The sequence below is a fragment of the Chelon labrosus genome, assembly GCF_963514085.1.
Source record: "Chelon labrosus genome assembly, chromosome: 1".
NCBI classification, from domain to species: domain Eukaryota; kingdom Metazoa; phylum Chordata; class Actinopteri; order Mugiliformes; family Mugilidae; genus Chelon; species Chelon labrosus.
In genome coordinates this window covers 9,307,848-9,330,526 of record NC_140337.1, presented here as the reverse complement: position 1 = coordinate 9,330,526, position 22,679 = coordinate 9,307,848, and the positions used below count along the sequence as shown (strand labels likewise).

Genomic DNA, 22,679 nt, shown 5'->3' with positions numbered 1-22,679 from the left:
CTTTATTGGGACTTTCGATAGTCAAACTATATTTGCTGACCAACTATTATTGGCCTGGTTAATAGAAATATCCTGCAGATTATAATAAATAACATTTCAGACAGACACATAATTTAATGAATAATACAAACGCGTTTGCTTAATTGCAAAAGATGTATTTGTGCATTTTGAATGGGAACACAAGACCGACATCAAATGTAGTGTTCAAAGTAACAAGAGGGGTTAGGTCTGTTATTACTGAAAGAGGAAAGTCCAAGATCCACTTCTATTTGTCAGCATATATGGATAACAGACTCTCAGGAGCTCACATAGTGTAGAAAAAAAAATCCCTGTACAAAATAAAACACAGCCTTTGTTCATTTCAAATCACTCGTGTGAAGGATGTGCATATATAAAATGTAAGGAAATTAAAGCCATGCAAAAGGGAAAGCAAACAACATAAACATTGACAATAATAAATATATATCTAAAGGTTGCCGATCAGGCACTCTTACATACACAGAGCCTGTACTGAGAGCAGGTACTCATTAGGTAATACTTCAAACCTCCACAAGGTGGCCCTGCAGCAAAGAAAATGTTAAAGCAGAAAGCTACAGATTACCTCGAAAAACAACTGAAACACACACATAAGGAAACGATTATGAAATGCCATGATTACACTGATTTGAACTGGAAAAATAAAACACAAAAATCAAGTTGAGTAAAATGATTGACAATACAAAGATAGATCCAACACTTCTATTCTTACTCTTTCCCCCAGGACGAAGCTGGCCATGCGTTTACACAAAGATGTAGTGTCTTATCATATTTACACTAAGTGTAAATATGTTAAACCTGAACTTTCAGTTTACTATATGCAACAATTAAAATGTTAATGAGCTGTTTGTGCACAGAGGAACATGCTACCTGCTGACGCCTAAGTGAAAATGGGTAGAGGTCAGAGATTAATACATGTGTGGTAGTGTGAGATGGATAGTATGCATATTTGATGAAATTAAAACGCAATATTCTCCCATTTGTATCAAAAAGTGGACTGTGTTTTTACTAGTGATGAGCAATATGGTTAATATTGCATGTAATAGTTTCAACCATACGTCATTGCAGCAAGGTCATATATAGATGTAAACGCAGATAAAGAGCAAACAAGAGAAAAGTCGTGGTGCAGATCGTAACAAGACTTGTGGAGACAGGTGAGCTGGGTCAACAGGTTTCACATGACTGTGGGAAAGGATAGGATTAGCCAATTTCTCACCCGACGATCATTATTCACTTCCATTCCCACAGAAAGGACTTTTGTTTTTCTTGCACAAATGTAAACTAAAGAATGTGTTTTGAGTTACAGACTATACAGCAGGTATTATTTGCTTTCTAGTGGAAATGGGAAAACGACACAAAAACAACACGCACTTGCACGGATCGAGAATGGAGGTCGGGGAAACTTCCTACAGTACGCCACACTCCCTATTTCTGCCATGAGTTCAAAACTCTCCACATGCTGCTCCATCCGCTTCAGAATAATAAACACAAAAGGCCTTTCAGGTATCACAGTAAAAAGTGGGCCAGAACCAGGATGTAAGGCGTCCTTCTGCTCTATTTCTGGAACGGGGGAGGGGTGGCTAAATAAATAGAGGAAGGAAGGAGAATTGGCTATCATGTGAGGGGAAAAAATATTGTAAGCATATGAAAGCAAAGCTCCAAAAATAAGCAGTCCACACGGACACTCAAACCACAAAGGGGCTTCAAATATTCAATAACTTAACATTTAAAAAAAGTGTGTCTGGCATCAAAGCACAGAAGGTCAGTATATAAACAAAGGCAAGCCGACACACACACACACACAGTCTAAACCCGGCAAAGTAACAGCTGCAGTTAGGCTGAACACTTAGCCCACTTGGATCCTATTTGAACGTAGGGTAAAGAAAGGGCGTAACCACAAATAAGGCATTTCAAAGAGAGAAAATATATGTGTAGTGTAGACAAAGTTTTTAGGGTGAGCGGTGTGAAACATCATGAAGATATTCCTGCAAGACGCTGAAGCAGCGTGGAGAAGCCAGCTGCTTGCTGCGAGAGCTCAGCCACGCGGTCCACCATCTCCTGTGTGGCGGATACCGACGGGTAGTTTTGAGCAGCTCCCTTTGTTGCCACAACGACCGCCTTCAAGGACTGGCAGAGTCGGCCTCCCGAGGTGGTGATCTGAAATAGAATTAAAAACTTTTATCTCATTGTCCATGCTACATTTTTAGAACTACATAGTTTTAGAGCTTTAATGCGTACTTTGGCCCGGAGGTCAGGAGACATGAGAAGACGGGAGAGCGTATCACCAATGAACACCAGTTTGTGTGCCGTCACAATGAGACTCTTTCCCCTGGCGACAAAGATGCGAGGCGGCTGGTTCCCCTGCACGCTGGTGTAGAGCACGTCGATGGCGTCGCCCAGGCAGGAGAGGTGGGCGAGGCTTTGAGATGAGTAAAAGGAAAGCAGCTCCGAGTCTTCAAGGGAGAGCGCCACCGGCAGAGGAGGGGATGGAGTCAACTGTACGAGGGAAGAGAAAAGCCTTAAGCCTCTAAAAACTAATTTAATTATAACTGCTATCAGCTTGATTAGACACCAAGTCTATAAACCATAAATACATTAGTGAAAACCGTCCATCATAATGACCTAGAGTCCAAGATACCTTCTATCACATACAGCAAAGAAAATCAACAACTCCTCACGTTTGAGTAGCTGGAAAGAGAAAGTCAGACACGAGGTCACAGACACACGAATGCGTAAAGTATACATCAAAAAGGGCCGCTGCTGAAAGAATGACTGTGCTCTTCTGTCACTTATTGTCCAGCAGCCTCCATTCCTATGTATGGCAAGACTGTTGAGCTTTACAAGTGACCTCTTGTTGCTCGTCTACGGCGCAACAAAGGGAGCTAGCAAGGAGCAGGAAAAATGCAGACAGAGTAACAAAAAGACGTGACCTCAAGCTGACGCAACAGAACTGACTTAAGACATAACGTGTTTGGCGGCAGGTCTTCAACTGAAGTTGGGTTCTCGGAAAGGCAAATAAACAAAAGCCAAAGCGTCACACTATGAATCATGACAGCGTGAGTTCACGAGACAAAAAAAATCAACATTGTTGAACGTGGTATTAAGCAACGTGATGTTAGGTCGCATTGAAGCAACACACTGCTGTAAACTGGATTAATGAGTCACAGTGCACAATGGCAAACAGCACACTGTACACACACTGAATCAATGACTTATCTGTGTTACTGTGCTGTCGTGCTAGAAAACATTCTCTCAGAGCCTGCAGAGTGACAGACGGGATTATGTATGTGGGGGCAAAAATAAAGAAGACTCACCCTCGGCTCTGCAGTGATACAATGTGTTTGTCCGTTCTCTGTGAAGACTTCAGGAAGTGGCTCAGGTTTACCCTGGTGTGATGAGAGACGAGTTAGTGCCCATTAAACTAATGTACTAAGGTACAGATGTGTTGAAGGATTAAAAACAAGCACGAGAACATTTTTGTTTTGTGAAAACCGACCTGTAGCTTGACATATCCAACACTGTCTCCAGTAGGGACTGGGACAGGGATTGGAGTCAAGCCGATCCCAGCATACTCATTGCTGGGGTCGTCTTCTCCATCAACAGGGCCCAGCGTGACAGTCACAGTGGATGGAGCCGAGGTCAAGGGGAATGCAGGCTGAGGGGTAGGGGGAAGAGGCCTCTCCTGGATCCAGCTGCCCTTCCGGGAGCCCATTCCACCTCCAGATGACTTCCCATCGGGCAGTGGGAGCGCCGGCAAGGGCCTGCGCGACAGGGATTCTTGGGAAGGTAGACGAGGCCGACCCTGAGCCTGCAAGAGGAGGGCGCTTTCCTCAAGAGAGCGTTGGACAAGCGTCAAGAGCCCTTCAGTGGGAGGAGCATTACCGATGGCGGACAATGCCGGAAGCAGGTCTGACAGACGAGCCCAGGCCTGCTGAAGAGGCGGTGGAGGATCGCCTGAATGACTGGCCTTCCAGGTGGACAGTATTTCAGCCAATGAGGTAGCCAGGTCCCGTGACGACAGAGTGGAGGCCGAGCAGGAGGCCGTGCTCAGTACCGAGTGGACGAGGCTGGAAAGCGAGGCTCGCCATTGCACGTCGCCGGAACCGTTACTAGAGACAGAGAGGCGGCGAGTAGAGGTGGAGGAGGATGACGAGGAATGAGGAAGGATTTCGATGGTCAGAGCCGGCATGTCATAGATGCCACAGTCAGGCGAGTCTTGGTTATGATCTCCACTGCTGGCCCTCTTTTCAGACCCAGGGACGTAGCAGACCTGTCCAATCTGAGAGACTTCCTCCTTAGAGAGGCTGCCGGTGGACTCTCCCGGTCCCAGAGGAACCCCTGGAAGAGTAGGAACACTGTAGACTTCCTCATCAACTTCATCAGCCTGGACATCTGAAGTGGACATGTTCAGACTGCTTGGGACATCGTAGACCTAGAAGAAGACAGAAGACAGCAGATGTTTGTTAATTGTGTGCATTGGCATTAGTCCTGTTGATGAGGTAGCAGGAATGAAGTTGAGGTCGACTGATTCCAAAATAAAATACTGCCCTGTGAGTGTAGAGGATACACAAACCAGTTACTGACCACCAGTAGGCGACACATTTCCAACCATTAACATCACAGCGTTAAAGCAGCTCATCTGCAGCCCACATAGAGTTACTGCAGTAACGCCATGAGGAAAAAATAATCCAACAGCTGGCTCACATTTCCAAGTTAACATTAAAGGGGAGACCTCAGGGAGCAGGGTAGTGGTGGTGGTGTTAGGCCCTTGGCATGGCCCTGACAGATGGGTGTGCCTGGGAGAAAATAGAAGTCGCATTTGGACTGGATAGACAGGCTCCCGCAGCAGACACAGACAGGTGTGGCCTCGCCTTGGAGGGGGGGCAGGGAGACAGACCAATAGTGGAATGTGGGAAGAAATGGTGGAAGGGTATTTGATAGTCATCTCTTGTTCATGAATCGCTTGTGTCACTTGTGCAGACATGAATTTAACCAAGTAGTTTCCCACAGTTTCCAGCTAATTCTTAACAAATAATTACTGACATGGGAATTATATGAATCATTATGAATGATGTGATGTTTATATACAGCAGGTCATGGCTTAGTTCATAAGTGGGAGGGGACCTTAAGCAGAAGAAGTGCTTGTTTTATTAAGTCACCTTTCTAGTAGCTTCTAGAAGTCGTAAAATACTAATGGTTTATTGACTGGACATGCAGCAAATAGAAAGATGAATGAATGAATTTTACATCTACAATTTTCCCCCAAAATATTAACCTATTGCTACCTACACAGTTAGCATATCTGGCAGAGGTGTAGCCTGGAAGCCCAACTAACTTCACTGCATGCAAATCTAGTGTGGCAGACAGTTGGTCTGCAGCCCCTCTGTTGTGAAAGGACTATGCTCCTTCAAAGATCTGCCTGGCCAATCATCGTCTGTAGCAAGATGTTGCGTCTGTTGACAGCCAAATAACTTTCAAGGATGAACAGTTAGCAGTGATCAAAACACTTGTTGAAAGTGTCTTAAACTGTTCAACGTCACTAATCAATTCAAATGCACACAGAAGGATTTTTTTTTCTCTGTATCAATTGAAACGCCCCGTATAACGAAATCCCAATGGAGTGTTACCAAACTCACATTCTGATAAGAATAGTCTGGCTATGGCGAGCTAGTGCCAAAGTTCGCAAAATGTTGCTCACTACTGATTGTCTTCTCAGGCTGTTAGAGGACAATTAATTCAATGTCTGTTGAGACCTTTCCAGACATTCACATCAACAGACAGGTCTATCCAGGGGATCTTATAGTACTCTACAATGAAAAGAGAAGATGGAGAAACAATACAACATATGTCCAAAGGTGGACGCCACAGAGAAGGAAAAGGAGCCATGCGAAGTGAGCTACAAAGCTATGGTGGTGTTATAAAATAATAAATAAATTAACATCGAGAGCTCTGAAAGTTATACAAAAGTATTGTTGATCATGTTTTAAATCCGGTGTGACTGTGAAACGGGAAAGTCAAAGTACGTTGGAATGCACCACAGTGAACTGACGGCTAGATTACCAAATCAACAAACCACAGGACCATGACCTGAACACTGGGTGCCTGACCAGTATTGGGAAAGTCCAAGTTATGGACCCGATCACATCAGCTGTGGCTCCACCTGGTCTATTTTGTAGCCGTGTGATCCGATGGCCATGTAGGCCGAATAAAAACGTTATAAAATGCTAAATTTTAGAGACGTAGTGGCATTTATCAATCACCTAGGGACACAATGTCATGGCAAAAAGACTCATGGGAAGAGCTGATCGCCAAGAAGCTCATTTAAAGGCCCTAGAGGCTTAGTGATGAGACTCAAGCACAGTTATTAATCCTTACTAACATCATACACCATCTACGAGACCGCATAACCAATCATTTGTGGATTTCAGTCTCATCTCACAGGATCCATTCATGTTGTATGTAAAACTATAGATAAGAAATGGATCAATTGAATAATTATTGTCCAACACATTTCAGTTTTGTTTTGTTTGTTTATACAGTTTATTGTAGTTATCTTCTGACAGTGGATTATGTGCATGTAAAGCACTACAACTAAAAAAAGGATTTATTTTAAGTCTCTGTAGCTTCCGATGGAAAATTACGGATTGTGTGTATCTGGGTCAGCTTGGTTGGTTGGTCTGCTGATTAAATGACCATCTGGTGCGATTAGAATCTTGTTCTGATCACCTGTTGGGCACGCTGAATTTTCCACCTTCATATGTGGACAGTAACAAGGGTTAGGAGTTATATTTACCTCTGACTCAGAGTCAGCTTGGGGTGGGACACTGCGGGGGGTGTCATAGATGCTATCGTCATTCCCGAGAGCAGATGGAAGAGGATGCTGCCACCTGCCACTGGGAGGGGTATCATACACCTACCAAGGTAAGATTAGAAATAAATTACTGATCCAGATTTGTGTTTTAAGTGACAGTATAATCATTAAAACAGCAGTGTATCCATCGTACCTGCTCATCCTCCGGTTCTACATAATCCTGACTTTCTCCCTTTTTGTTCTTTCCATTGCTGCTTTTCTCCAGGCCATTACTCATCTTATCTTCCTTACTCTGGGGGGTTCCCCTCTGTTTGTCACCTTCTTGATGCTGGTTTGCAGAAGTCACCTGAGCACTGGGTTTGGAGACACAGTTAGAGTCAGCTGATGATGCTTGTGCATCTTTCCTGGTGACACCCCTCACTGGTGGTGCTGGTGGAGGAGGTTTGCGGAGAAAATTTGGTGATCCAGGAGCCCTGACCTGCCCCGCTCTGATCAGCAAAGGGGACCCCCGGTGAGAGGCCAGCCCTGGTTTTCCCCTGGCAACAGCAGGGCTAGGCGGAACACCTTTCAGCAGGAGTCGAGGAGATGCTTGAGCAGGTGATAACTGAGATGGGTGTTGGTGGGCCAGGACTGTTGCTGGTGTCCTGTGAAGGCTTGCTCCCACAGCTGTGGGTGTTTGGTACATCCCAGGTGTATCCTGACATACTTTAGACTGGGGGGTACTAGGAGTCCCACTTATTACAGAGGGACCATTAGAGCAGAAAGCGTTGGCAGCAGCTCCTCCTGTTGGGGATTGGTAAACATCATCACTTGCCAGCGGTGTACCTTTGGGCACTAAGTAACAGTCATCTGAGTGTCCGGTTGTTAGTGTTTCTCTAGGAATAAGATATGTAGTGTCCTCTGATTCATCAGCTGCCCTTGCCACTCCACTGGGAGAAAGGTACACAGACTCTGACGCCATGAAAACTCCAGGCTGCCTGGCATGCTGACCTGCTGAAAGCATGGGGCTTACTGGAGTCTGATAAACTGTCCCTGTGACTTCTGTGCCTCGTCCCCTCAGGGAGGGTGAACGTGGACGGCCGGCCACAGCAATATCCCAGTCAGGTCTGGGCCGGGTGCCAGAACTAGAGTGCGAGCGCGGCCGCCCACCCTCAACTCTGCGCAGCTCGCCAGGCCTTGTGGCACCCCCACGTCCCTCACCGGCGACCGGCGGGGTGCGATACACTCCATCTATGTCATCTGTACTACTGCTGATAGCAGTTCGGGACAGCGGGGAACCAGGCGAAAGGTAAACGGAGTCTTCGTTGGAGCCATGACGGGGGTCTGAGCCAGGGGGCGGGGCGGTCTGGAGGAGCCGGAGGCGGTTGGCTGGGGCGATGCCTTGTCTGCCGTGCAGGGAGCAGAGCCACCAGCCCTGCCCGCCACTCTGCTCCTGCTCAAGAACCATCAGGATGTCACCCTTCCGGAAAGCAAGCTCCTCTGGGCTCTCTGCCGCGTTGTCAAACAGCGCCTTTGCCAATACCGTCTGGGATTGAGGAGGATAAAAGAGTGGAAATCAAAAACACGGACCCACCCATTCAGAAAATTACACACCAAATCACCAAATAGCCTCATGAAAGCAGGTTTTAATAAACAGCTTAAAAGTCACACGCGACTGGGTCTCACATCTGCACACCACAAACAAACAAGTACATTGACATGCCCGTGCCCAGTCAGGAGCATAGAAAGGCTGATTGTGCAGAGCTGCTGAATGGAGAGTGAATAGGAGTGAATAGGGAAGATCTCGTAAAAATGTGCGTGTGAGAGGGACAGGAGGAGGAGGATGCAAAACGCAAAAACTAGCATCCCGACTAAATCTGAATTCACAGCTGTGTCAGTAACCATGAAGGAAGAGAGAAAGAGGGGCACAGTCGGGGAGGATCAATGATCAAATGGACACAAGGGCTTAATGGTAATGAGTGGCATGAGAGGGAGGGGGAGGGGATGAGAGGCACATCTGTCCCTCGCAGTTTAGGGTTTAATTGCCAACCCAAAGCCAGAGAGTCAGGCCCCCTTTCATTTTCTAAACCAACCCCCTGGGGATAGCTAGCCTCCGCTGAACCATGTGGGACCCCTTAGAACAGTAATGGAGGCAAATGTGTATCATAATAAAACACACTAATGGTGTACAAAAGGAAATAAAAACTCTTTTTTTTTTTTTTTAAATCGTTTTGATCACATTTAACCACAACTGCGATAGCACCGTGAGATTATATTTGAATTTAATTCATACAAAGAGACAGATACTGTACTCACCGAGACAGACATCGTTGCAATGTTACCAGTTATGTCTCTGAGAAACTATAACTCAAGTGTCCCGACCAGTCGGGTCAGCCATCGAGATTTGCTGCTGTTCTCACGAAAGCGTCGCTCGTCGGAGGGAGACGGTGCCGGAGCACAGCTGTCTCTGGGCAGGACGCATTTCAAGGTCTGGGTGCCTGTTAGTCCCCGTCTTCACAAGGATCCTGTAACCCACGTAAAAAATGCTCGTCATTCACAGTGACACTGGTGAACCTCAACTCACGCGGGACACGTTAGAAATGAAAGGTAGGCTCGTGAAGGCAACACCTGTCTGGGATTTCCACGCCCAAAAAAAGATACGTTAAAAGCAACCAACTCGAAAGCTAACGTTAGCCTAGCGTCAAACATGGATGAACAGTGAGCAACCACAATGGAAATGTGTTTCATACATGTTTGTACTGCTGCCAGCTTAAAATAATAGTTCGTTTAAGTAAATGCTAAGCAGAGTGAGGCGTGCTGTAGCGGCCTAGCTAGTAACGCTAGCCAACCAGCTAGCTAACGGTAACTACGTCGCCCTTCGCTGCTAACGTTCAGTTCAAAACAACAATGGCACCGACCGATAAAACACCTAAACCCGAACCCTTCAACGTCAAACGTTAACCCTCAAGGTCGTCAATACAAAATAATCACCCTGCTTTTTTCTTATCGTCCATAAACTTCCCATAGACGTACAGTCTATGATACGTAAAATCACTTCTTTTCAGGCGTGAAAATCTGCGGTCATCGGCGTTCAATCATCTTCGATGACAACAAAATCGTCTCCGCCTACTCGGAGGTTCAGCTATGGTTTTAGCGGCTCCGCTGATCTACAAAGCACGGGATGGACGTGATTTACGTTGACTCTTACCTTTAGACCCATCCGGCGACTGTGAAATCGCCTGGAACACACCGCTTGTGTGATTGGCTAGCTCTTGCTGGTTGCGTTTACGGACGTCTTAGTTCCGTCGTAAAGTAGAAAACTAACCGGCAAATGCTGGAAAAAGTTCACTTATTACTTAAACACTGCTGCTACTCCTGTTCAAAACCAAATCTTCTAATTCTGTTAACTACTATCTAGACTGTTATAATAAACATTGAGCTACAAAACAGCCAAATCTACGCAACGGTCTACTGAAGGCTTTTATTTTGACAGCGGGACCATTACCCGGAAAATAGTGACTGCCGCGACACAACATCATCGTCCGCGGTTCAAGGTTCAAGCTAAAAGACTTCACTCTTTTCATAAATTCTGCGTCTGTGCAACTCCGTGTTCAGCTTTGCTCGAACTCCAGGGTGAGCTAATGTTCTCGATCACCGTTGAATACCTGCAACGCTTTATGCTATGTAGCATGTAAGCATACGCTTGAATTGCATTTGTAATTGCAAAGTATCTTACTGTTATTGTTGCTACTCCATGGATCAACAAGTGTATGATTAGGTTAAGTGAAAATCTTCAGCCACTCTTTATTACTCAAACTTCATCCACTGCTAATAGAGCCCAGGTGACCTTTGCCCTACATAACCAGTGTTTTGATATAAGCACATCTGTGACTGTTCTGTGTTCACAGGTAATGTTGAGGAGTGTATTCAGGTGCCTTAGGACCAATCCTGTTGCTGGACAAAGAACTATGTCTCAAAGCAGTCTTGCAGGGAAGGTAGCCATAGTCACTGCCTCCACAGATGGGTAAGGATGATATTACCCAGCCCTTGACCATTTGTACTGCCCTAAAACACACCAAACAGTTATCAAGAAAACTGCAGTCATCGACGCAGTAAGGCATGCAATGCGGCGCTAAGTTCACGAGAACAATAACTGTAATAGAAATCCAGTATAGAGATCATTTGTCCTCTTCACCTCCTTAGAATTGGTCTGGCTGCAGCTCAGGCTCTAGGCAAGAGAGGGGCCCATGTGGTGGTGAGCAGCCGGCGGCAGGCCAACGTCGACAAGGCTGTGGCTTTACTGAAGAGCCAGAGCATCCAAGTGACTGGAACCACCTGTAACGTCGACAAGGGAGAAGACAGGGAAAAACTGGTTCAGATGGTGAGTCCGCAAAAAAAAGAATCATGTGAAAGGTCAAGACTCCAGCAACACTGGTAGTGTATGGAACAACTTTCATCAGGGTCATCAATGGGACCTTGGTAGCGGGTGTCAGTCATGCCAGAATTTCAATTGGTTTCTACAGAATCCTGTGGAACTATGTGGTCTTCTGCATTAAGCTAATTTTCATGAGGAAATTATAATCTTTGGTCCCTTTCATTATAACGCTGTAAACATTCACAGTGCTCATGGAAAAATGAGTACATAATTGGACTGAACAACTGTCTGAACCTCTTACGGCAGCAGTAACCTCAGCTATTTCCTGTAGCTGCGGATCAGAAACTTGCACTACGTTGGAGAAGTGCATCACTGCAGCCACCGCGCTTCTATTTCGGTAATTCCACACCGTCCCTGTTGGGTTCAGGCCCGGATTCTGACTCCCAAATGCAGATGTACTTTGTTTGAAGTCGTAAAGTCTGTATTAGTTTGACTTGTGTTTAGGGTAATTTAGGTCTTGCTGCGTCACTCAACCTCTGCCTAATTTTAACCACCCTGCCCTGACATTAAACAACCCCAATAAAATTAGGATTTATTTATTTTTCTTCCTGGTCAGTCTGATGATTTCTCCAGGCTCCTTCCACCACCTTGGGGATGATGTTTTCTTGTTGGTATGCAACAGTTTCATCAGCCCACAAATATTCCCCAGTAGTTTTGTGGAGTGCTAAAGTGCTCTTTGGAAAACCTCAGGCGCACAGTGATGTTTTCTTTGGAGACCAGTGGCTTCTTCCATGGAGTCCTGCCATGGAAACAATGCCTATTCATACATTTGCATATGGTAGACTCATGAAAAGAGATCCCAACCCTGTTCCAGTGATTTATTAAAGCCTTTACTTGTTACTCCAGGCTTCTTCTTGACCTAATTTTCTCCTCTATGTCGTGCTTTTGGACTCAGCTAAGTGCCCACATCTAGGGAGAGGTTTAAAATCATCTCTGTTTATAGATTTACTCTTTCAGATCACGGTGCAGTAGTTTCCAGCTCCATGCATATCAAGAAATCTGGATTCCAAGTCATCTGAGATCTCATTCGTAGCTTAACTTTATAACTCAAACACATCCCACTTAGTTTAACAACTGTATCCCATCTATAAATGTGTCAGTGGTTCACTTTTTAATTTACGTTATTTGTCTTGATCTAGTGTGTTTCAGTGTTTAGTTTGCAGCAACGTAACTCACAGATCCTGTGTGTGTTTTGAACAGACTGTGGATCAGTGCGGGGGCATCGATATCCTGGTGTCCAACGCAGCGGTCAACCCTTTCTTTGGAAACATCATGGACTCCACAGAGGACGTCTGGGACAAGGTACACACATTGCTTTCCACCTTTCTTTTATTTCAACACGGGATCATTTAGGGGATCAGTTCAGCGATGGATGTTTCTGCGTTTCTTTCTAGATCCTGAGCGTGAATGTAAAAGGCTCCTTCCTCATGACCAAGTTGGTGGTGCCTCATATGGAAAAGAGGGGGTGAGTGTACTGCATGTAACTGTATTTGTAACGAGCGGGCTCAGCAAGATTTAAAGGACAGATTACATCGAACAGCCACAACATTAAAACCCACCATGAATTATTATGTTACCTTTTGTTTTTTTTCTCCATACAAAACATTCTTGACAGATGACACACAGCACTCAACATCTGGTTCTTTGCTTTGCAGAAACCAGTGCCTTCATGATCATATCATAATGATCATAATGATCTCATTACTATGTAATGTTGAAACCTGGATCCTGGTGTTTATGTGGATGTTAGGTTGACTTCTGAATGCAGACCGAGCATACCCCAATGTCAGTGGCGCTCTTTTGTTCAGCGCCCATTGTTGGCACATTCAGCAGTGGACAGAAGCTCATCTGTTGGATCAGACCGTCCTTTGGTCGCCACATGCGTCACTGGGTCTTGGCCACTCATGACCCTGTTGCTGGTTCATTACTTTTTCCTCCTTGGACCACCTTTTGATAGGTACTGATCACTGCAGACTAGTAAGTAACCCCCAATAGGAACTGCAGTTTTGGAAATACTCTCACCCACTGGTCTAGCCGTCATAATTTGGTCCTTGTGAAAGTGGCTCAAATGGGCCATGTGGCTCCTTCCACTTTTTAATTTATTCTGCTTCAAACATCAACTCTGAGAACAAAATGTGTACTTGCTGCCGGATCTACCCACCCACTGACAGGTGCCATGGTAACAAGATAATAAGAGTTATACTGTACAACTGACCAGTGATTATGATCATAATGGTCATAATGTTATGGCTGATCGGTGTATGTTACAACCCGGCTGGTAACCTAGTGGACAGCAAAGTAGAGACCAGACATTATAGCTACAAAAATAAAGGGTTTATTTAAATACACTGCATGACAAGACAGCTAGACGGATAAAAGTGCACAACGTCAGTCCTCAGGAGGTCTCGGGGTAGGGTTCTCGTTTCAGTTGCAGGATGTCCTGGGTTCAGTTCCATGGACGAGTCTGCATTTGTTGCATGACTTAGCTCGTGGCCACGAGCCGGGTCGTAACAACTGTTCTGATGTGTCTGCATTTTTCTTTCAGAGGGGGAAATGTAGTTATTGTCTCATCTGTGGCTGGATACCAACCAATGCAGGTCAGGTCACTATATATATGTAAATCATATATTTAATAAATGTTTATATGAAATATTTGGGATATCTGTTTAGTTTAAAAATGTACTTACATGATTAATGTGTTTGGGTGATACTTTGTGTCTTTACTTGAGCTAAATGCCTACAATAATTAGCTCTAAACAGCAAGTAAAGCCGATGCGAATGATTAAATTCCAAGCTAGATTTTAAGTCAAAAGAAGACGAAGAACTGTTTGTGTAATGTTTCCCGTGCACCGTCTCTGCAGGCTTTGGGTCCGTACAGCGTGAGCAAGACCGCCTTGCTGGGTCTGACCCGAGCGCTGGCCCCGGAGCTGGCTCAGAGTAACATAAGAGTTAACTGCGTGGCCCCTGGAATCATCAAGACCCGCTTCAGCTCTGCGGTGAGGAGACAAACGCACTCATTTGACCCTTTGTTGTCCTTTCTAATTTGTGTGCAGACCACCTACCAGCGAGCTCCTACCCTTCATCAAGCACCGTCCCCTTATGTTACAGTTGCTAGGTTAGACAAACAATAGCTACGCAGGGGTCCAATTCACAGAACAACCAGAAGGCCAACAAAGGGTTAATTCCTGTATATGCAAATGGAGTTTTTTTTTCCTGCCACCTTTCACTGGAGTCATGTCTTTTGTTAAATTCTTTGTTTTTTGTCCCAGTTATGGCAAAACGAAGACGTCGTGGAAGAGTTCAAAAAGCAGCTCAGCATTAAAAGGTGACATTCACACAGGCACCAAACTTGTTGCTAACGTACTAATGTTCCGCTGAATAATGTACGAATGCGGGGACATTTACATTTGTCTTTCAGAATTGGAGAGCCAGAGGAGATCGGAGGAGTGATCGCGTTCTTGTGCTCGGAAGAGGCGTCCTACATCACAGGAGAGACCATCACCGTGACCGGAGGGATAAACTGTCGACTCTGAAAGTCCACTTAGCAGCGCGGCTGATTTGCACTAAACTGTGTGTCTGTGTAGGTTTTTGATTCTTTGACTGCTTCCAGCGTTTCTCTGTACACTGGCACAGCAAAGCCTGAACATAGCTTGTATGAGAGCTACAATAATACACCAATCTAAGCCTTTGAATTACCTTCTGTAATTTTGAGGACTGTTGTAAGTTGAATTTGTTCTTTGAATTTGTCTGTAGACATTTCTAATAAAGACATGAATATATACAGTGCCTATAAATTAAGCAAGTATTCCATTCCTTTGATGTTTTCCCTTTTTATTGCTTTTAATGGAATCGTGGTCAATATAATTATTATTATTATTATTATTATTTATATTTTTACAAAAGATTTACTTTCTGTAGCTTGGTCCCGATCATGCTTGCACATCTGGACACTGCAACGTTACCCTATTCTTCTTTCCAAAACTGTCAGCTGTTTTCTGGATTCAAGCTTTGCATTTGACTCAGCCTCCCCAGAACACTCAACATGTTTGAATGAACCTTCTTCTAAGAGATTGTAAACCAGGAGTTTCCTGTCTCTTGCTGCATTCATTTCACCCTCTGCTTTTACAAGCTGTCCAGGGCCTGCCAGCAAGAAGCATCCTAACAGCCTGATGCTGGCACCGCCATGCTTCACCATTTGAATGGTGCGTTTATTGCCCAAGCGCTACATTTTGATTTAAGGATGATTATTTTTTTTGTTTTTTTTATAGGCTCATGCTAAATAACACACCACAACCCAGAGATGCCTGAATAGTATGACAGTTGTATCTTCAGTCTTAATGAGAAAACCACATATTCAGTTTCTAAATAAATGGGACTATTTGCATTCAGGAAGTGTGTTTTTGTGTATATATGCCGACATATCTGGCCGTGGAACTAATACTATCAGGCAGACTGCACTAGTTAAATCGTCATGATCCTGTGAGACTCTAAAAAAATGAGTAAAATGTAAAATAATGAGTAGGTGACACCTTTTTCCTCATACAAAATATGACTGCAATGTCAAAAACTTTATTAACTGAGAATATTACATTAAAATACTTACACAAGTTACTTTATTTTTAATGGAGATAATTCAGTATCTATATAAAAAAGGAAACAAAAAAAACCACATAATTGCATAAAAGTGCCCATAATTGGTGGCATTTCCACGATGACAAACGACTTGTTCAAGTTTAAATGATTCTGCTACAGTACAAGATAAAATAAAAGATTATTATAAAGGTCTAGCTGCTGCACAGGCTGGTGCTTTCTAGACAGCTGCTAAGTTTTCTGTCGATACAACTGATCAAAAAGCAATAAAAAAAAATAAAAAATTCTGGAATCCAAAACCAGATGAGGCACTGGAAGTCCATCTCATCACCTGCGTTTACTGCCGGCCGACAACAAGTCGCGTCGGGGCACCCCGGGTTTCAAGAACTCCCTCAGAGTGGGAACGAATGTGCCGTGTTTGGTCTTGCAGTAGCGCTTCATAAACAGCTGGGGGAGACAGAGTCAGAGACCAAATTCAGGGGACACGACTAAGTTTTAAAGGATTTAAATGAGTCTTATCCATTTATCCATTTTTTTAGCCAACTAAGAATCAATATCAGTTTAAGTGTACACTTTATTTACAACATTATCACTGCTTTAACGACAGACAGCCTCTTTGAGCAGGGACTAAAGACATTTTTTCCTACTTTCTTCAAAGACACCAGACTCCATTGACAAAAACAGTAATTCTACACTAATTACAGTGACAATATTCTAAATATAGAGTACGCCCAAACTGATTTTTTTTTGCAGTTGACTGCTTGGATTCTGTGCTGCTTCTGCAAAAGATGGCAGATGTCTACTGTAGCTATTACACCGACTGCAACTCATAAAGCCCCACTTCAGACAGAGCTATCCCTTTAAAATTGACTGTAGTTTAAAAGGGGCTGTTTATATGTGTCATACATACTCTGACTTTGAAGTTCTTCGTCGCCTCATCCTCAGAATCTGCTACGTAGTCATCTTCCCCTCCTGCTAGCGCCATCGTCTCTGAACACAAAAGAAGACATAGTTAAATTAAAACCCGTGCAGGGCCTTTCTCCGTTGCTTTTGTTTTGGTTCCTTTAAACTGCGTTAGCTTGACTCGACTGGATAAGTCACCTGTATTATGCCGCTGCTGAGAGGAAGAGCTGCTCGCACTCGGTGACACGGGATGGTTTCTGTCGAGCAAAGGCAAAACTGATGTGTCAGTAGCTGGTAAATCTATACACAAACTAAGCTGCTACTGATCTGCTTTGCAACGTGCATTTATGAATTAAGCTAAATGATGAAGAGCTTTCTCTTCTGTAAGAAAATACAGGGTATATATACACATATTTAAATCTCTATCTCTCAGAGACAAAAAAACAAATGAAACCAGACACTTTTAACCAACACATATTTGGTTTATTGTAAAGTTGGAACATTAAAATGAACTAATGTCAACACAATATGGATCTGGATATTATTCACACGGATCTAGAGCACACGTGTGGAAAAGCTAATGGGCCAAATCCTAATCACATAATATATTTTTTAAGTGCTTGGAACATAAATTCCCATGTCCCATGTCTCTTACTCTTTATCGTCCAAGCCGGGGAGCTCTGAGTCAGGGGCTGGACGGCTGCTTGTTTGCTTATGTGCGGCGGCCTTGACTTGCGACTTCCTCCTCTGGTTCTGTCGCTCCTTATGTGCGGATTTTCCTCCTCTGCCACTCATGCTGGCACTGACGGAAGCCGCTGACAGATTTTTGATAACAACTCTAGGTTGGTTCCTCAGACAAGAGGCAACAATGGATCGAATGGACGGATCTTCAGGTAGCGTTTTGACACCCAGCAAGTTCATATAGGTTAATAGTTCATCTTTTTTACAGTCATTTCTGACAGTTTTTACCTCATCTCCTTCACTCTTGTCCATTGTCTGGTCGCCTTTGCTCTGCCTGTTCCCGCTTATCCTCTTTTTCTGACATCTGGTCGCACTGAAAACGTCCTCTTCCCCGTCATCGGATTCGCTTTCTCTTTTGTCAGGTTGCTTGCGTTTTATGCTAGTGCTTCGAACTGACGAGTTCTTCTCTTCTTCACTATCTTTCCCTCCATCATCTTTGGGTTTAGCTGATTTCAAGTGCAGCTTTGGGTCCAGTTGCTTATGTGTTGCATCTTTTAAACTGGCAGGCTCATCACCTGGCAGCATCCTTTTGCTGGCAGACACCATGGCCGGTACGTCTGCATTAGATATGAGTCCAATGACAGGTTTAATGAATGGCGTCTTGTCTCTTGGTTGTGCGCCACCCGTTGGATGATTTGAGGGCACTCTTCCAGAAGGCGGCAGAGACAGAGAAGCCAGGATGGAGTCTCCCATGTTTGGAGGAAGAGATGCTGTAAATACAAAGAAGAACAACAATATGGATGACTGGAATTATTAGGAATTTGGCCCCAAGGATTCGCTGACAACGTTATCGTGTTTAACCTGCTGATTCCAGATGGCCTAGACAGGCTTGATGCTCAAGTAAAATGTCGAGGAGCTGGGGTTGGGTGGCTGCACGTGCACACTCCTCCAGGACAGTGGGGGCATCACAGAGCCAGGTCACAGTCTGAAGGATAATTATTTCTTTTAAAAAGTTTCATTTAAATGTCATGCATTTTTGTGTTCCTGAAAGTGTGTAAGTATAGAAACTGTATCGAAGCAGTGATAAGAGCAACAACATATGTGTATCATATGTCAAAATAACTCTCCACCTGAGCCAGGTTGGGAACCGGAAGCAACTGATCCAGTCGAATCAAAAACTCCCACAGCAGCTTCTCCAGCTCCTGGTCAAATTTTGGGCCGTAATCCACAGGAAACACTTCCTGTTAGAAGAACAGAAGAACAGAATAAAAACTCATGTCTATTGCATGCCTGCGTACATGAGAGTACAAGTTATTAACGGCTGGTGCCGAGCTCCTCACCTTAAAAAAGCATTCTTTCTCTGCCGGTTCTGTCAGCAACGTCTGAATCACAGAACGGAAATTTTCTACTGCTCTCAGAATTTTGACGTCCTTCCTCTAGAAGACAAAATGGAAAATGTTACACTCTTGCTATACAAAAGCCTAGAAAACCATCTTACAGAGAAAACCAATCAGGCCTTTGCTAGGTCAACTAACAAAAACCAATCAGCCACAACATAAAAAGTTTGTAGCTTGACTGTTGGATCAGACCGCCCTTTGCTCCCTACGTGCACCAACAAACCTTTGCTATCCATGACCCTGTCTCAGGCTCACTGCTTTTCCTACCTTAGTTAGTCACTAATAATGGAAGACCAGGAACACTCCCCAAGAGCTGCGGTTCTGGAGATGCTCTGACCCAGCTGTCTAGTCATCAAAATCAGTCTCTCGTCAAAGTGGATTTATCTTCTTTGAGGCAAAAATGTTCACTTGCTGCCCAATATATCCCACCCACCGGCAGACGCTATGATAACCAGATAATCTGTGTCATTGACTTGACCAGTGGGTATGACCATAATGTTATAATACATCCACCTTGTGATTTTGACAACTGCAGTGTCATAAAACATCTCAAATATTGTTATTTGCGTCACAGTTTAGGTGTGCAATTTCTTGAAACTGAATGTTTAAGACAAAATGTGTGAATGATTAACAATCATACCAAATGCATTACTCGGCTTTTCCAGCAAAGACCAGAGAGCTCCCACTGCTAGCTCCAATACCATCCCCTATATGTAACCCATATCGCTGTATAAGATACTTTTCCCACAAGATAAATAAAGTCTCTATCTATCTACCTCAAAATGAATGATCTGTATCTGCAGCCGTATCTGTATCCCAGCTGTGGGTGAACAAGAGGCGTGGTACACCCTGGACAGGTCACCAGTGTATCACAGGTCAGCAAACAACCATTCACGCTCACATGCACAACTACGGTCAATTTAGAATCACCAATGAACCTAATGAGCATGTCTTTGGACTGTGGGAGGAAGCTGGAGTACCTGGAGAGAACCCACGCAGACACAGGGAGAACATGCAAAAACTATTGCTGTTTAATCCTCTGATATCCAAAGTGCCTTATTTGTGCTAATGGAGATGAACCAAAACAACAATAAGCATAAAAGATATGTGGCTTACGTCATAATATAGACAAAAAGAATCTTTCTGAACTCGAATTTACCGCTGTAGGGGCAGACGAGGACGAAGGGGCAGCAGGAGCACGGATCCTCTCCAGGTGCGTCTCAATTGCCTTCACGTCAGACCGCTGACGGCACAGCTCCAAGATCAGCTGAAAATGAGTTGAACAATCACACGCTGCCTCAGACATGGAGGGGTGGCATTAAAGAGAGGGGCGTCACGATTCCTCCTCTGCTGTCACACTCACCCGTCCTCTCAGGCCCAGTGCCAGCTTGCCCTGGTGTCTCACGGTGAGCAGCCCGGGCACAGACTCGCAGGCCGACGTCACAAACTCCTCCACGACCCCGTACTGCATCACATCCCTCTTCTTCAGCACTTTCCAGAGGGCTGCAGACACCAGACGCACAGGCGGGGCCAGGAGCTGGAGGGCAGCAAAGGGAAGGCTGGCATCTGTGCAGGAGGACAAAACCACACACAGTAGTTACTTGGATACGTTCAAATCCACTAATCTAGATCAAATGTCTGCATGTTGCACCGCCGGCCACAACCCAACCAGTGAAGCAAGTGCAGCAGTTTCCAATCACCTGTCAAACAAAGTGACTGATGTCTCTGCAGAAGCACACATTTACTTGTCTGCAACTTGAATCTACATCAACCTTTTCAGTGCGATAATAAAAACATTCACTTCCAGGTTGAATTTCATTATCACTTACCAGTTTTCTTGGGTTTTCTTGTCGCCATTCCTCTGAACCAGTCAGCTATGTTTAGGAGGGTAGCTGACCAAAAGTTAAGAAACGTACGTAGAAGTAAGCTTCAAAACGGATGCGGAAGTAACAGCATACGTAGACAAAACTATTTGTGAATTGCTGTTGAGAATATGTCTCCTAACTCCGGTGAGTTTGTTTTCTTTTATCGTTAGTGACTATATTGTATTGTTCAACCGCTGTAAACAATGATAGCACACTACTATGATAAGTTCTGCTTCTCATCCTCCCGCCTTCCCGGAGACAACAACAATCGTAGCAGTTGCTTCGATCTTAAACCGGTATGTGCCGAATTGGCGGCGTTTGGCAGTTGGGAACGCAAAACGTCGGCTCAAGCAAGAAACTCCGCGCAGAGGCGTGCCGGAGTATGTCAAACAAGCGCACCCCAAATTATTTCCGGGATATGACGTAAAGACGTCGCCCGCCACCGTTGAGCAGAAAAAATACAGTTCAGCCCATAGAAAAAATAATAAGAACAAAAAAACAAAAACAGTTCACTTGACAGAGAAATAATATTATATTTTAAAACAGTTTAGCCCCCAGATGCTAAATTTACTCAGTGACACAGTTTTGTTACCAGTGTTCAAGGAATTTGTCATGTTTTTTTTATTTATTTACTCTATTTAAATGTTCTGTTTTTCAAATGGTATCCCCGATTTGTAGGTAAATTGTGTTCTAAACAGTGGCGGCTGGTGAATTTTGTATTAGGGGGGGCGCAAAGTTTGTAAATCAAACCCCTGTAGGGGGCTCTGGGGGCATCCTCCCCCAGTAGATTTTTGTGATTTTCACGTACAAACTAAGCATTCTGGTGCATTCTGACAAAATAATAAAGACAAAATAGAACATCTCCTTACAAAGACAAATGGGGCCATGGAACTAAGTTTTAACTTAATTTATTTGCCTTGTAAAATCCAGCAAGTTTAAAAATGCTAATACATCAAACATTTTAATCGCATATAAATATTTGACCTGAGAACAGTTATTTTTTCATATGAATTTTTAGTATACCATTGAATAATGACTGAAATTTCCCATCCAAGGGGCCAACCAAAGCGGTTTCATCAGCTTCTTCGTTCATGTTCACTGTTGTTTGTAGTCTGAAGTAATGAACGCTAGTTGGTGCTCCAGTATAATCGGTCCGCCGAACTCATCCAGTGAGAAACGTTCCGCGGTGCAAAAATAAGTGTGATTAAAATGCGTAAAAAATGATTAACCCGTTATTTTTGTGTAATTAATTAATCTTAATTAACAAGTTAAAGTCCCGGCCCTAGTTTTAAGTCCTTCATCCCCGTTGTAGTCCATAACATCTCTGTCCCGGGACTTTGAAACAGCACGCAGGGGAAACAAAAAAAGCCGTTTAGCATACACGTTTGAGGTGAAGCTCCTTGTGTATGTCCTCCCACGATCAGTAGCCTGCTGCGAAATGTTTAAGTCCGGACAGTCGGGTCCCAACTCCTTCATCCTTTTCTTCTCCACATAGTATATACAGTCGAAAATTGCGCGAATGCTTCCTGATGGACGTGATTGATTGATGAATTGTCCAATCAAGCAGCCATCTCTTTGCTCAGTTACGTATGACTCAAGCGCGTTAGGGCGAGCCCCAAATCCTCATTGAAAATGCATTGAAGGCTCATTTTCCGAAAAAAAAAGTTTTAACATGAGAGTCAATGGGAGAAGCTGGGGCGATTTTCCACGTTGATGAATTCGCCCAGAGAGGCGGGACCATTTGAAACGCGACTTGAACCTGACGATTCTGATGACAGATAATATGTCTAGAACACTGAAAACTACTTTTGCTGTGATAGAATTTGTAAAAAAAAAAAATCCTCTTTCTCCCAGCTGGTAGGGCGTCGCCCAAATCGCCCCTATACACCATCCGCCCCTGGTTCTAAATAAAACAACAATAATGTGACCCAGACAAATGAAGACACACATCATTATATAGTTGGATTAAAAATACACACAAT

General features: G+C 44.1%; 3 protein-coding genes across 4 annotated transcripts; 1 reads left to right on the top strand and 2 right to left on the bottom strand.

Moving 5' to 3' along the window:
• Positions 1–137: 137 nt before the first annotated feature.
• Positions 138–9,921, bottom strand: efs (embryonal Fyn-associated substrate). The gene is made up of 8 exons (XM_084544376.1): positions 9,818–9,921; positions 9,143–9,351; positions 7,041–8,372; positions 6,830–6,949; positions 3,533–4,468; positions 3,351–3,422; positions 2,275–2,532; positions 138–2,193 (listed from the first exon to the last, which is right to left on the bottom strand). The coding sequence occupies exons 2-8, from the start codon at positions 9,152–9,154 to the stop codon at positions 2,008–2,010; spliced, it is 2,916 nt and encodes a 971-aa protein (XP_084400502.1). The 5' UTR covers positions 9,155–9,351; positions 9,818–9,921; the 3' UTR covers positions 138–2,007.
• A 471-nt stretch (positions 9,922–10,392) lies between these two features.
• dhrs4 (dehydrogenase/reductase (SDR family) member 4) lies at positions 10,393–15,346 on the top strand. 2 transcript variants are annotated; one of them, XM_084544388.1, is made up of 9 exons: positions 10,393–10,459; positions 10,735–10,850; positions 11,030–11,207; positions 12,462–12,563; positions 12,656–12,726; positions 13,807–13,858; positions 14,123–14,257; positions 14,531–14,586; positions 14,680–15,346. In XM_084544388.1, exons 2-9 carry the CDS (start codon positions 10,738–10,740, stop codon positions 14,792–14,794), a joined length of 822 nt encoding a protein of 273 aa, XP_084400514.1. In that variant the 5' UTR covers positions 10,393–10,459; positions 10,735–10,737; the 3' UTR covers positions 14,795–15,346. The 2 variants fall into 2 exon arrangements, with proteins under 2 accessions (XP_084400514.1, XP_084400513.1); XM_084544387.1 differs by lacking the exon at positions 10,393–10,459 and having other exon boundaries at positions 10,538–10,850.
• Positions 15,347–15,797: 451 nt separating this feature from the next.
• Positions 15,798–21,227, bottom strand: tinf2 (TERF1 (TRF1)-interacting nuclear factor 2). Its single transcript, XM_084557244.1, has 10 exons — positions 20,662–21,227; positions 20,196–20,398; positions 19,992–20,099; positions 18,776–18,871; positions 18,566–18,676; positions 18,297–18,420; positions 17,410–18,205; positions 16,953–17,011; positions 16,762–16,841; positions 15,798–16,298 (listed from the first exon to the last, which is right to left on the bottom strand). Exons 1-10 carry the CDS (start codon positions 20,687–20,689, stop codon positions 16,179–16,181), a joined length of 1,725 nt encoding a protein of 574 aa, XP_084413370.1. The 5' UTR covers positions 20,690–21,227; the 3' UTR covers positions 15,798–16,178.
• Positions 21,228–22,679: the final 1,452 nt, after the last annotated feature.

Bases quoted from the DNA above. Each gene is read 5' to 3' on its own strand.
- dhrs4 (XM_084544387.1), top strand. From the start codon at position 10,597: ATGATTAGGTTAAGTGAAAATCTTCAGCCACTCTTTATTACTCAAACT. The intron at 12,564-12,655 runs GTACACACATTG...GTTTCTTTCTAG, and splicing joins CAGAGGACGTCTGGGACAAG to ATCCTGAGCGTGAATGTAAA. The intron at 14,258-14,530 runs GTGAGGAGACAA...TTTTTGTCCCAG, and splicing joins AGACCCGCTTCAGCTCTGCG to TTATGGCAAAACGAAGACGT.
- efs (XM_084544376.1), bottom strand. The intron at 4,469-6,829 runs GTAAATATAACT...GTCTTCTTCTAG, and splicing joins AAGCTGACTCTGAGTCAGAG to GTCTACGATGTCCCAAGCAG. The intron at 2,533-3,350 runs GTGAGTCTTCTT...TCCCTCGTACAG, and splicing joins GTATCACTGCAGAGCCGAGG to TTGACTCCATCCCCTCCTCT.
- tinf2 (XM_084557244.1), bottom strand. From the start codon at position 20,689: ATGGCGACAAGAAAACCCAAGAAAACTG. The intron at 18,677-18,775 runs GTGAGGAGCTCG...TTCTTCTAACAG, and splicing joins AGAAAGAATGCTTTTTTAAG to GAAGTGTTTCCTGTGGATTA. The intron at 18,206-18,296 runs GTTAAACACGAT...TTGTATTTACAG, and splicing joins AGGCCATCTGGAATCAGCAG to CATCTCTTCCTCCAAACATG.